Source organism: Streptopelia decaocto (assembly GCF_964273445.1).
Source record: "Streptopelia decaocto genome assembly, chromosome: 2".
Lineage (NCBI taxonomy): Eukaryota > Metazoa > Chordata > Aves > Columbiformes > Columbidae > Streptopelia > Streptopelia decaocto.
The window spans coordinates 73043158-73055542 of NC_138655.1; the positions used below are offsets into that span (position 1 = coordinate 73043158).

Below are 12385 nucleotides of genomic sequence, written 5' to 3' on the forward strand. Positions count from 1 at the left end.
TTTGCTGTGCTTTCCAATGCTGCGTTTTGAAAGGGCTGATGGAAGGAAGCTGTGACACTTGCAAACTCACCAGAGTCTTCATTAAGCTGGGATTTCAGTCACCTTGTGACCTTCAGGATCAAAGGAAGGAATATTCTCTTTCTTCCTCTCTCTGCAGGTGCAAGTTAATAGCAATAAATAAATGTACGCTAATGCACATGAAACATGTGATCAGTTGGCCAGACTTCAGCTTTCCGTTGAACATTAACACATTAACCATTCTACAAAATATTAACCTGTTCTGTAAGTTTATTTTCTGTTTTGTTTACACTTAGTAGGAAAAGCTATGCCCTGTTTGTCCCAGGGTGGTATATTTGCAAGTAGGTCAACACAGTTGCTTTTGAGATGTCAGCTCGAAACTGCTTTTCAAGGGCTGAAAAGCATAAGGGTGTAGGAAAGGAGATAGGAAATGCAGAAGTCTATTTATTTTTATTTATTTTTTAGAAATTCCCAGCCTGTATTCAAGCGTAGAGCACCAGTAGCATTTTGGTTGTGTCAGTCAGGCGCTGCAGCAGCTCGGATTGCCTGCTGCTAACCGTAAGCCACCCGTGGATTTGGAGCTGGCGTGTTGCATAACCCCAGCAAATGCATCTGAGATTACAAAATGGTCTCTTTGCTCTAAGAAGATATTGTTGCGATTTGTTATTAAGGCAGTATGAAAATACTCGTGAGGTGTCTATGACATCAGGATCTTAACATTGCAAGTAGTTTTTGGCATCTGAGTGTACTCTGGCACTGCTGGTGCTTCACTGCACAGGAGTTGAATGGGTGCAGCCTCCAAATTGTGTACTCCAGGCTGGACTGGCACAGTTTTTATGTTCTGGTCAGTCAAGGGTATATGTATTGCTTTAGGTTTCTTTGGGTTATCTTTTGCCTTTCTTGCACTTCTTTACTATATCCCTCTTGAATAAATGAGATTTTCTCTGTGATTCTTGAGAGCAACACAGTACTTGTTGGACTTAAAACACTCTTTCCAACTAGCAGCAGAGTTGGCTGCCATCAGCTTGCTTGGGGTTGATACAGTCCAGGGCTCGCTTTCATGGTTGAGTTACTGATGGCTTTAATTAGTTATCTCTTACCAGCTATACTATGCTAACTCCTGCCTCCCTGTGCATGAGAGGTAAAATGGGTTTGCTTGTTTATTTTTGCTACTTACTACCATTACTTACTCTTTGCTGCATTTCAGCTGAGTTGTGTGCTTGTCTTAATTGTTTGAACAGTTGAATTGTTCAGAATAAACTGTATTTGGGAATATGTCACTGCAAAATTCTTTAGAGGGTGAATTAACGTACTGTTGGTATCAGGGAATACGCCTCTGCTCACAGCATGTGTTTTTTTTCCAGAGGTTAAGCAGAGAAGCTTTCTTTTGAGTGTTCTAACTGTGTGAACAAGAGGTATGTTGAAAATAACCTGTGCACTTAAGTCTACCTCTTATGGTATCTCAAAAAGATACCATCTTAGGGAGTAGCTTGCTGTTTGACTTGAAATGTCTAAACTTGCCTTCCAGCTTCAACTACTTATATGGTATTAGACAATGTAAATAAACTAGTGCTTATTCACTAACATAAATTATAGATAACTGTAAAAGCTTATGTCAATTGATTTGCTTTAAAACCAGGAACCTTGCTGTCTAAATAAAAGCTTCTGATAATCCTAGTTAATAACTCTTCAAAAAAAAAAATCTTGTACTAAGAGAACAGCAAGTGGCACATGTACACTTATTGTGTTAACTATTGGTATTAAACCCTGTAAATCATCACAATGAAAAACCTGTCTAATGTCCTTGCTCCACAATGATGTTTATTATTTTTTTTTTTTTTCAATCAGAGAAAAGTATTTTAACCCACTTGAAAACTTTGGAGAGCAAGAGAGACCTAAGGAGGAATGCGAATGGTATTTATAGATATCTGTCTATATAGCTTTCTGTGCATGAGTGTGCATTTAGTTCTGAGGTCAGTCTTGTGGTCAGCTCTGTAGCCAGTACTGTGTTAAAAAACCTGCTAGGTTCGGTGAGAAGTTTTACTGAGCCCCCTACGTAAATCTTACTGAGAAGGAAACTTCCTTGTAAAAAGCATCCAAGCAAAGGAAAATAGACTTTGAATAACTGCAGTGATTGATGAATGAATCATTTGAATGAAACAGACTTTAAAATGCTTGGAAAACAGATCAGCTGGTCATGTGATAAAATATTGCCTTTTGTTCTTTGTTTCTTTTTTTTTTTTCATACATATCTTTGTCTTTTGCATCAGTCAGAAGGGGAGGAAAGGCTTCTGCAAGCTCTGGAAGATTCTCCTCCACAATAAAGGAGTGTTTCAGAGAAATGAGGGAACAGAAGCTGGGAATAGGGTGTGAGTGCTAGAGGTAGCTGCTCTGAGTCCCTCTGTCACAGCTGTGTATACACGTTTCAACTGCATGCTCTCTGAGCTTTTGCTGTCGGGAGGCTGTAGAAGTTAAAACTGTGGGGAGCATCCCACCATCTTGCCACCTTAGTAAAGGGCAGTTGAGCAAGCTGGCTAAATCTTTCCACTGCAATGCTTATAGAGAGGCATGTGGTTTCACCCAGAATCTGTAACAATGTGACTTTCTTCAGCAAAAGTGCATTGTACAAAGGCTGATGAACTTGCTGTGCTCATACAGGAGTTAAGTAGAAAAATGTCTTGCGTGTAGTTTAGTCTCTGGGTTGGGGATTGGCTTTCAAATCTTACCCCCGTGGAGGGGGAAGGACCATTCACACCAGTGGCAGGTTGAAAGCATAAAGGCTTACTAGTGTTCCAGATGCGAAAAGCAATGTTTTGTTAAGTATGCAACAAAAGCAGACTTGAGTCAGTACCACAAGGGGGAAAGTGCCATCTAGAAAATGCAACTGTTTTGTTTGGAGTCTTACCCAAATGTTTTTCTTCTGTGAGATGCCTGGAAAGCAGTAATTCTCATGGACATGCAGCAGGAAAGGTTTGCCAGCTCCTAATGGCAGTAAACAAAGAAAATGAAAGTTCACAGGTTGCCTTGGCCAGTGTAATAGTTGTAATGGTTTGCCACTGGAAAGGGGTGATCCTGTTCCCATCCCCAGCTCATGCTGTCCTGCCATTCACATTGTGCCAGCTGAGCTGCTTGTCAGATCTAGGTTTATTGTGCTTGCTTCCTTAGCAGACAACTAACCCAGCAAAACAACGAGTTCAGCTTGTGTTAATTAACTCATTTAAGGACGATACATGGCACAAAGCAGGAGAAGAAAAGAGTACCATGCAGTTGCTGGGAGGAAGTGGAGGAAGAAAGCTGAGCAAAGGCTGATGAAGAGAGTGGGATGTCTGTCCTGTTCTTGGCAGTAACAAGCTATTAAATCATTTTAACTGTTGTATAACTTCACTCCAAGTCTTCAGGTTGGATAATAAAAGCCTAAAATAACAGAAGGAAATAATTAGAGTGCTTCCCAAAATTATAAAACTTTGGGTTCTGTGTAATGAGAAATGTGACTAGATTGTGTGCGTGGGGAAAAAAGGCAAGAAAATGATGCCACAGAGGATAGGGGCAGTATTTTTTTTGTTTTGTTTTCTGGAAGCAAAGAAGGTAGTGAGGAATTGTATATACAAAATTAGAGACCATTAGTCATGGCATTTTCAGCAGAAGTTGTCTTTGGGTTGCTTTACTATGCACCTCTTGTCCCAGTCGTGCATCTGTGGACCTGCCCTACTTTTGCATATGGCTTGCTGATGGGATTGTGTACTGTGTACTACATAGCTCTTTATTTCAGTTTCTCTCTAATTACCATTTTGTTTAGACTTGGGTACAGTCTGTTTAGTTGTAAAAGTTCCTGCTTCAAAGTCTATGGATTGAGCTATTAAGAGGCAGAAGAGAATTTTCAGTGATCAAGGGAGACAGTGAAACTGCAGAGTTTCATAAATATTTCCAAAGTTCATTATAGGTTTGTTTTTTGAACTGGAAGACTTCCTTCAGGGACAGCAGGGAAAATCCTTATTTAAATGGGCTAGTTGCAGAGTAACTATTTTTCTCCCAGGACTTTTTATCCTTGCTGTCAGTGAAGCTGCCCTGTCAAGAGGTGAGCATGAATTCAAGGGCTTTGAGTTTTGAGGAGCCTTTTTAGAATTTTAGGCAGCTTCAGGAAACCAGGATATTCTGAACTGCATATATTTTATTCAATTTTATTTTGCAAGACTTGAAGTGGGATGGCATCAGCTCTTCTGTGCTTCTTCTACAGTATGTATCTGTTTTGGCTTTCAAAAGCTGAATTGCTGTTGCCAAGATTCTTCACTTTCTGGCAAAATTACAATGGCAAATGGCTTCCTTTACAAGGTGTAATATTTAGACTAACAGCTTTGCAATTAAGAATGGCAAAGAGAATTATATTCCTTTTTTTTTTTTTTTTTATAAGACCAGATTTTTTAGTATGGGATCGTGGGAGTGTTTGGACGTAACTGAAGTGCTTTTGATTGATGGTTTATATTTTGAACAGTGCTTTTCATTTTAGTGCGCAACACTCACTTGAAATTTTAACTAGAACAATGCTTTGTTTTCAAAGATGTTCAAAGTATTACTCTGGTTAGGAACTTGCTCTGTATCATAGACTGCAAATGCCTTTTGGGTATGTTTGCGTAACACAATGTGTGTGCACGTACCAGCTCATGTAAGGGAAGTGGGAAGAAATTTTGAAATCTGCAAGTATTCTTAATAAATATTACCTGCTGCTAACCTCATTAGGCTGTCAGAATGTCAACAACCATGTCACTTAATCTTTTGCACTTGGAGACTGGTGGCATTCTGGAGTGTTTGGAAAGGTGTTTTGGCGGCACAAGAACTTGTTGAAGTGAAGTTGCCCAAGTATTAGTTTTCAGCATGGGAAAACTGGAGACTTTGCATGTGGGAAGGGACGTTCAGAGACGGGGAGACAAGCAAGCATATGTTTGGAGTGAGTAAAATGGGGACATGGACAATAAAAGCTTCGAGATGATGAATCCAGTCTTCTGAGTGCCTAACAGAGCAATGCTGTGGTGTTCCTTGCGTAGGAAGCTGCCAGTATTGGTTTGAAGTCAGAGTCTTTTGGCCGTATGTGTGTGGCGGCCTGGACTAATAAACCTTTGAGTCCTGCTGACCAAACAATCACCTTGATGGAGGGGTGGAGGGCATCATCAGTCTTGTAAAACGACACAATCTCTACCTGAAACCACCACCAAAAGAGGGGAAATTGCTTTAGAAATCCTTAAATGTACTGATTGCTGAAGCTATGATGGAATGTCGTGACAAACACCTGTGCCGCCAACGGTGCTTTAGCATCTAGTCTCTTTGGTCCAACCATCTGGGGCATCTGGTGGCACTTTCTTTTCAGCCCACATGGTCAGGCTGCCTTCTTGTCAGAAGCCGTGTCGATCTTGTTCTTGCATGGAAAAGCACATCTGGGTCCCACAGATAAAATGCAGCTGGGGACACTGCTAGCTGTCAGGTCTTTCAACTACAGAAAATTCACTGGCATGCTTAATGCTGCTCGTATCCAAATCTGATTTCCATTGTAACTATGGCAATAGCAGCAGACTAGTAAGAAGGTGCATGCGTCCTTACGCCCTGTGTTGGTGTAGAGGATTGCTAGAACCATCCATTTAACTACCTTATCTGGAGGCCGTCTGAAGTGATCATGCAGATTGTTCTTTGTATAGACCAACAAGACAGGCTCCTTTTTTCCTGGCTCTTCAAGATGTTAAAATTTAAGTCCGGTAGAGTTGACCCAGACAGTCCTGAAGGTGACTTAGGGGAGACTATTGCGTGAAATTGGTTGTTTTAAGACTTTGTTCTAATTTCTTATAGAAATTCGGGTTTGGTCTGCTAAGCTTCATGCTGTAGTCTGGGAAGAAATGAAGTGGTGACACTGAATGTCCTAGAGAGTAAAAGATGCATAAGAGAGGGAAAGAGTTTTAAAGTGTATGTTAAACCTGAGGTGTTGGAGAAAGGTGTTCACATTTGTCAGAATTTAAGACTATATTGAAGTTTTATTTCCCCTCCCTCATCCATAGCAGTTTGGTTACAGAAAGCAGAACATGACAGAATAAAAATAGTGAAATGCCCGGGACTTGAAATGGAATAGTATTGAAAAAATTTGTTAAGTTACCTTGCATAAAAGAATGTTAAGTCCAGCTTTCGAGAGTTCTGGAGCTTGTCTTGCAACTCTGCCAGGTTAAAATATTTTGCCTTTTTTTTTTCCTCTCCTCCTGTTCCTAACTAATCTACAAGTGCCTGCTTTAAAAAAAAATGTATTTTTCTCTTGAATTTAAAGACTTTGACAGATGGCACATGTAGAACCTGGAAAACTTCCTGAATTGGCAGAGTTGACCATACCCCTGCCATCCTCCTGCCGCGGTACCGGTGTGTGCGTAGGCTGCCTGTGCTTCCAGAGTGCTGGGTGAGATACTGCTACCTCCACTGGGAATATGCAGAAAGCAAGTGATAAATCAAAAAGCATACCTGGTGATAGGCTTAATTTGCCGTTAATAGATAACTTAATCTACTGGTTAGCTGGGTAATTTGATCGTGACTAGAAACAACTCATTCAGAGCAGTGGCATTCTCAGGGATGTGTACCCGCAATGTTTTCCATGTGGGATGAGTATCAGTCTTTGTTTAGATAACGCGGGTTGGTTTAATGCTTTTGAGAGACGGAGATGTCAAAGCTGTGCCTCACAATTGACTGTTCCATAGAGAATATCATACCTTTGAAGCTCAGTTTGTTGTGACTGTCCTTCTCTCGGAGGCTCTGTCCCAGGAAGACTCTTAAGCCAGTAGGAGCATGTGGAGTCACTTGCTTTTGAATGTGCGCAGGCCATCTGGCTTGAGGCAGCACAAAAGTTGTTCTCTCCACTGAATGTCCTGAGTCTTGTAACAAGATTGACTACATAGCTGCTTTTCTATTTGCAGTCCTTTGGAGTTTCTGTCCCCTGTCTAAGGCATTTTAGGAAAAGGGCAGTGACTTAGCATGTAAACAGCACAAATCACAAAGAGATATTTAACTTGCATGGAAGGGACATATAAGTGTGTATGCAGTTATGGCCTCTGATGAGAACTAAAAATAAAGTTTAAAGACAGTAGCAGAAAAAAAAAAAGTTTATTTTTTTCTTTTTAAATACTTTTTTTTTCTGCTGAACATATGAATTGGTATAGAGTTCTGTCCCTCTAAAATTGATTACTTGTTGATGTGGTACAACAGGGTCTTAGATCTTAAAGGTGAGCAAAGGCTTTTTATATTCCTAGGGCAGGACTACTTTGATAAACCACTTTTAGACAGACAAAAGAGATGCGAACTTAAATCAGTGTTAATGTGTGACTGACTAGGAATGATATCATCTAGAGATTATTGCTTTCCTCTGTTTCTGCAGTGTTAACAAATGAATACTCAAGAATGTGGCAGTGAAGCAAATGGGTCTTGATAAATTATGCAGTCTTGACTCCAACTATTGTTTGAGGTAATTTATGATCTTCCATTGGTGTAATGGGGCTGTGGCATATACTGCAGCACACCCTAGAGTAGACAAATTGGTCTGGTATTGTTCAGGAACATATTTAATCTATCTTGCTATAAGTGAATCAGTGCCTTTTGCTGAAACATCAAGAGAAAGATGAGTATTTTGATATTCAGTCCTAAATAACCTGCATTTAAGTTTATGCAAGTGGTGCCTTTTCCTGTTCTCTAAATATTGAAATAATAATAATCATAAAACTGTTGCAATGTAAGGCTGAATTCTTTTGCCTTATCCCTTTACCTAAACTTCATTTAATTTTGGTGGGTTTATGGGTTAATAATACTGTTCTCTTTGTTCTTGATGCATTGTACCAACTTCAGAACATCTACTCCAGTGGTTTGCCCAATTTCACTTCACATGTGCTTATGGAAAACTGTATTCCCCAAAGTGAAAAGACGCCTTTTTTTTCTTCTTATGCATCAGCCAAGATAAGAGGTTTCTATAAATCTGTACTTAATTCTCCCAGAACAAACTGAGCCATTGAGGCAAATCTTGCCCTGAAAGTTAAGTCTTCAGATCCATCTTAAGAACTGACTGCAAACTTCTAGGTGTGGAGCTGTGAGTTCGATGGCTGTAGACCACTGTTCATATGTTTAAAGACTAGCAAAAAATACAAGTTGGGTATCATGCCCACAGAGTTATATGTTTGAGATGGTCTTCCTCCTTTCCCGTTGTGAATCCTGTAAGATTTTGGTTTTCAACTTAAGTAAAAAAAGTATGAAGGATAAACAACTTGATTTATGCATATTGGGTTAAATAGATTTTCAAACTTGCTGTTGCCAAAACGGTTTGCTCCTGAAGTATTTGGCTATATGAATTGATCCTAGGAAGCTGCTACCTCAGGTAAACTGCAGAAGCCCAGTAACTCCTTCCTGGAAAGAAGCTCCCAGAAGTTTGCATCCCTTTCTGATGGAGGAGGAGGCTACCGACCATACCTCAGCCCAACTTATCATGGAACTAGATAAAATAAAGTTTTCTAGATGAGTGCTTGGTTTATGTGGACCATACGCTGCAACCCTTCCAGGAGTAGTTTTTCTGAGATGCCTTTTACCTTTGTCCATGATTTGACTTTCCCATTGATCTTGCTGGGAGCTTTGGTTTGGTGACAGTTCACATCTACTAGAGAGCAGATAGCAGTCTGTTTAAAACTCAGACATTTGTTTTTAATACATAATTGATAATTAACAATGAGCAAGACAGGAGCTTGCTTGTGGTAGAAGTTCTGGCTCTGGTTTGCAGTCTGCTTTCTCCACCAGTCACCATTTTTTCATCTGCTTGGAGGGAGCATCACTTGTCTCATACAGCAGAGATATCTCCAGATGAATGTCGCTGGTTGAGAGAAAAGCTGGGACCAGCAAATAGTACTTTATATATTTATATGCTTTTGTTTAGTTTTGTTTCCTTTATGGAGCAGCATTTAAAATCACTTTATTGTCATTGGCTTAAATACTGCCTTTCCTTTTGCATTTTTAGTTCTTTAGCCATATGCACCTTTAAATATGTTTGCAGTAGATTTCTTTTCAAGCTCCATCTGATCACAGAAGTGATGCTGAAAAGAAAGACTACTTACCTTGCAAATTTGCTGCTAATAATCACTCAGAAGAGGAAATGCAAGACTTGAATGCAGATTTGCGTGGGACACCTGATTTGATATACTGTGTGAGGATAAAGCCGTGAGAGAGAAGGCAGGTGGGAAAGGGTAAAGGGCAGAAAAAGTAGTTGTGTAACAAGGTGTTGAAGGCTAATGCTGCATAATGATCTGATGGGTCTTTTCCAACCTAAATGATTCTATGATAAGTGACTGTCATCCTAACTCCCAGGTTTCAGTGTTTTCTTTCCATAATTGAAAACATACCCTCAGTTGGTGGGCCAGTCTTCAAACAGTTAGGGTCTAGGTGTGAAGAGAGACTAACCTTTTTGTCTGGACTGTGGAAATAAAGAAGGAGCCATCCAGCCTGAGAATAGTTATGTTGGGCTTTTGAATAAAGTATCGGGTTGAATGTGTTTTCTAGGCTACAGACAGCAAGTGTGCAGATTTGCTACTCCAAGTTGATGCAAATCCTCATCACCTCATCTTGCTCTTCTTCTCCTTCCAACTGTTTTCAATAAAAAGTTGATGAAATGTCTTCAGTATGGTTTCTGACAGTTTGTTTGTACTCTGCAGGTCCTGTGAAGCAGTAGATGTAATTTGAAGAAAATTTGAAGGAACAAATGGCTTTAGCTGGCTGCCCAGACTCCTTTTTACATCTTCCTTATCGGATAGTAAGTTATGAAACTGCATGTTCCTGTCAGCTTGTAGCATCATATTGCTGTGTGCCAGTGATTGATTGTGCATTCAAACTTTTCATCAAACTGCTAATAGCTGTCTGGCAATTCTCTGGGTTTTGATAATGTTTGGGAACAGAGGCTCTGTTACCATCTTGTATTCAAGACCTGCTGCTGAAAAAGTAGGGTCACTGATATATACTGATTAAGATTTGATATCTGTTCGCAAAATTGGTAGTTCATATTTTGGAGAAAACACTTGTTTCCTAAAAAAAAAAAAAAGAAAAAAGTCAAGCTGCAATACCAGTGAAATGCCTTGCACCACAAAGCAGCAATGTTTGCTGATGCTATTAATATATTTGTAGGGACAAAAGCAGAGATTTTTACACTTGGTTAGAGCCTATGTTTGTAGAGTCATTTTGTTGTATCTACGCAGCCAATATGGCATATTAAAAAGAAAATATATTAAAATAAAAACCCAACCTCAGCTCAATTCAAAGGTGCTAGGCAAAAATCTGCTTAAAAGTTCTTTTCCTTTTTTGTCCCCAGACAGTTGTGGTTGGCATAATGCATGATTTGTATTTTATATGAAATTGCAAATTTGTTATTTTGGGCATGACCTGTGTTTTGTCTTTTATTTTTTCCTCTTGTTTTCATAGTGTGTTTACCGCCCTAAGGATTCAGTTATGATTTTGGGCCCTGCAGATATACCAATAATAATTAAACAGAGTATCATATGACATTGAAACATTTTTCTTTTTTCCCAAGAGAAACATTACTAGTAGTGGTTACTACAGTTGTGCTACTCATTTAAAAGAAAAAAACAAACAAAACCACCAACAAAAAAAATCCCCAACAAAACTCTATAGGATTTAAACATCTGTTTTGTATCATGCCAGTTTCCAATTTTTTCTCCAACAGGAAGCTTTGAATTAGTTAAGACTAACGTTAGTTTATGCTGAGTTGTCAGTTGAATGTACCTGAATGCTTTTTCTGATAACAGGAAAAGCAGAACAGTTCCTTTTTAAGTGCTTTTGCAGATATAAAAACAGAATAGACTTTGAGAAATTATATGTCCCAAAAAATCTGTTACTAGACATGGATCTATGATTTTTTTTTTTTAAAGAACACTTAAGTACATGTGCCTGGACTTCAAGAAATTATGCTGTGAAATTATGCCTCCATTTCATTTAGAGCATTATCTGAGTCATGATATGGAGCTGAGGGAGAGGAGAGCTATGTAAGAGAAACTTGACACTGTAGGCAGTCATTTTTCAACTGCAAATTCTTTACTGGTTGTCAAACTTGCTCATTAAAATAGTGTCTTTTTTTGTTCATAAGCAGTAAGAAGGGGAATTTTCCTTGGTACTTCCTTCTGCTCTTATAAATCCTGTAGATAATCTGCATTAGTCTGGGGCAGTCAAGAGACTAGAAGTGTCAAAGCAACTTGGGTGATTTAAGTTGGTGGGAAAGTGAGTCCTTGTTAATTAATTATTTTTGCTCATAACTTGCTGTGTGTTAACTATCCTAAGTGCTGGTAGCCAGTTTAAAGACTATCTTTGAAAGCCCATTCACAACTACTGTGCCTTCTGTCAGAAGTGAAGTTCTCATTAAAAAAACCCTGAACATCTGTTTTTCCACCCCTACTAAATCTGACATAGAAGCTTTCATCAACTTGTCTTTCAAATTTGGCTACAGTGCCAGTATTGTGTTGGTAAAGGGCTGAAAGAAGGTTAAACTAAATATGCTCTACATTAGAGTGTGAAGAAGTATTCTATTTTTTTCAGTACATTTTCTGACTCCATATGAATGGAAGGCTACAGAGAACCTTCTTCCAGGGTCCCCAAAGCTGGGGCCTTAATGCTGTAATGTCAGTGTTTAGAATAAATTGTCACATTAGAGTTTGGGAAAATGAGAACCTGGATAAGCAAATGTGCACTACAGAATATCCTTTAGGATGCCTTGTTGCCAACCCCCTCTGCCCTTCCTTTTTCTGTTTTTGGGAAGACTGGCAAGGTATGGATATCTGAATTTCTTACTGGGCTCTTTGTTTGCAGTGTTTGCTGCTTTTGGAAGCTTTCGGATCTTCCTTTTTTTTTAAAAAAAAAAACTTTCTCAGGAGTTAGCACATAAACCAGTCACACTGAGTGCATTCTCCTAGAAACAATCTCTAGCTTTGTGGAAAAAAATCAATACTACCTTTTATTGGCTTTCAGGAGCCCTTTCCAAATTCTCGAACTCTTCAATAAAAATCCAGCAGTGAGAATTGGCAGTGTTTATCTTCTTTTCCTGGAAATTCAGAACATAGTCCCAGAATTTCTCAGAAAAAAATGGGATGATTTACTGTGTTTCCGTTCTTTTGCAATCTGTAGTCACAACAGTATTTATGTGCAGTGACTTGAACTCTTGGGGAAGATTTAGTTCTTTAACCCTTGGATGCATGAATTGTGCAAGTCTCAGTGACATAAATAGCAAAAGGATGTTGTTGTTCTCAGTTTCTGAAGATAAAATTCTGGGCATGTGGGAATGTTCTGTTCATCTATTTTCTGACTTCCATTTATTTTC

The 12385-nt window shown here is 39.1% G+C and overlaps 1 protein-coding gene across 10 annotated transcripts in view; it reads left to right on the plus strand.

Annotated features, from left to right (window-relative positions):
• The window catches only part of GRB10 (growth factor receptor bound protein 10), a 147919-nt gene that overhangs the window by 27016 nt on the left and 108518 nt on the right, over nucleotides 1–12385 (plus strand). For 8 of the 10 annotated variants that reach the window (XM_082047053.1, XM_082047050.1, XM_082047052.1 and 5 more), the window contains one exon: nucleotides 9720–9817. In XM_082047053.1, coding sequence (XP_081903179.1) covers nucleotides 9767–9817 — 51 coding nt within the window. In that variant the 5' untranslated portion in view covers nucleotides 9720–9766. Of the gene's footprint in view, nucleotides 1–1414; nucleotides 1434–7479; nucleotides 7499–9719; nucleotides 9818–12385 lie in introns of those variants that run through there. The other 2 variants (XM_082047055.1, XM_082047054.1) reach the window with 2 other exon arrangements.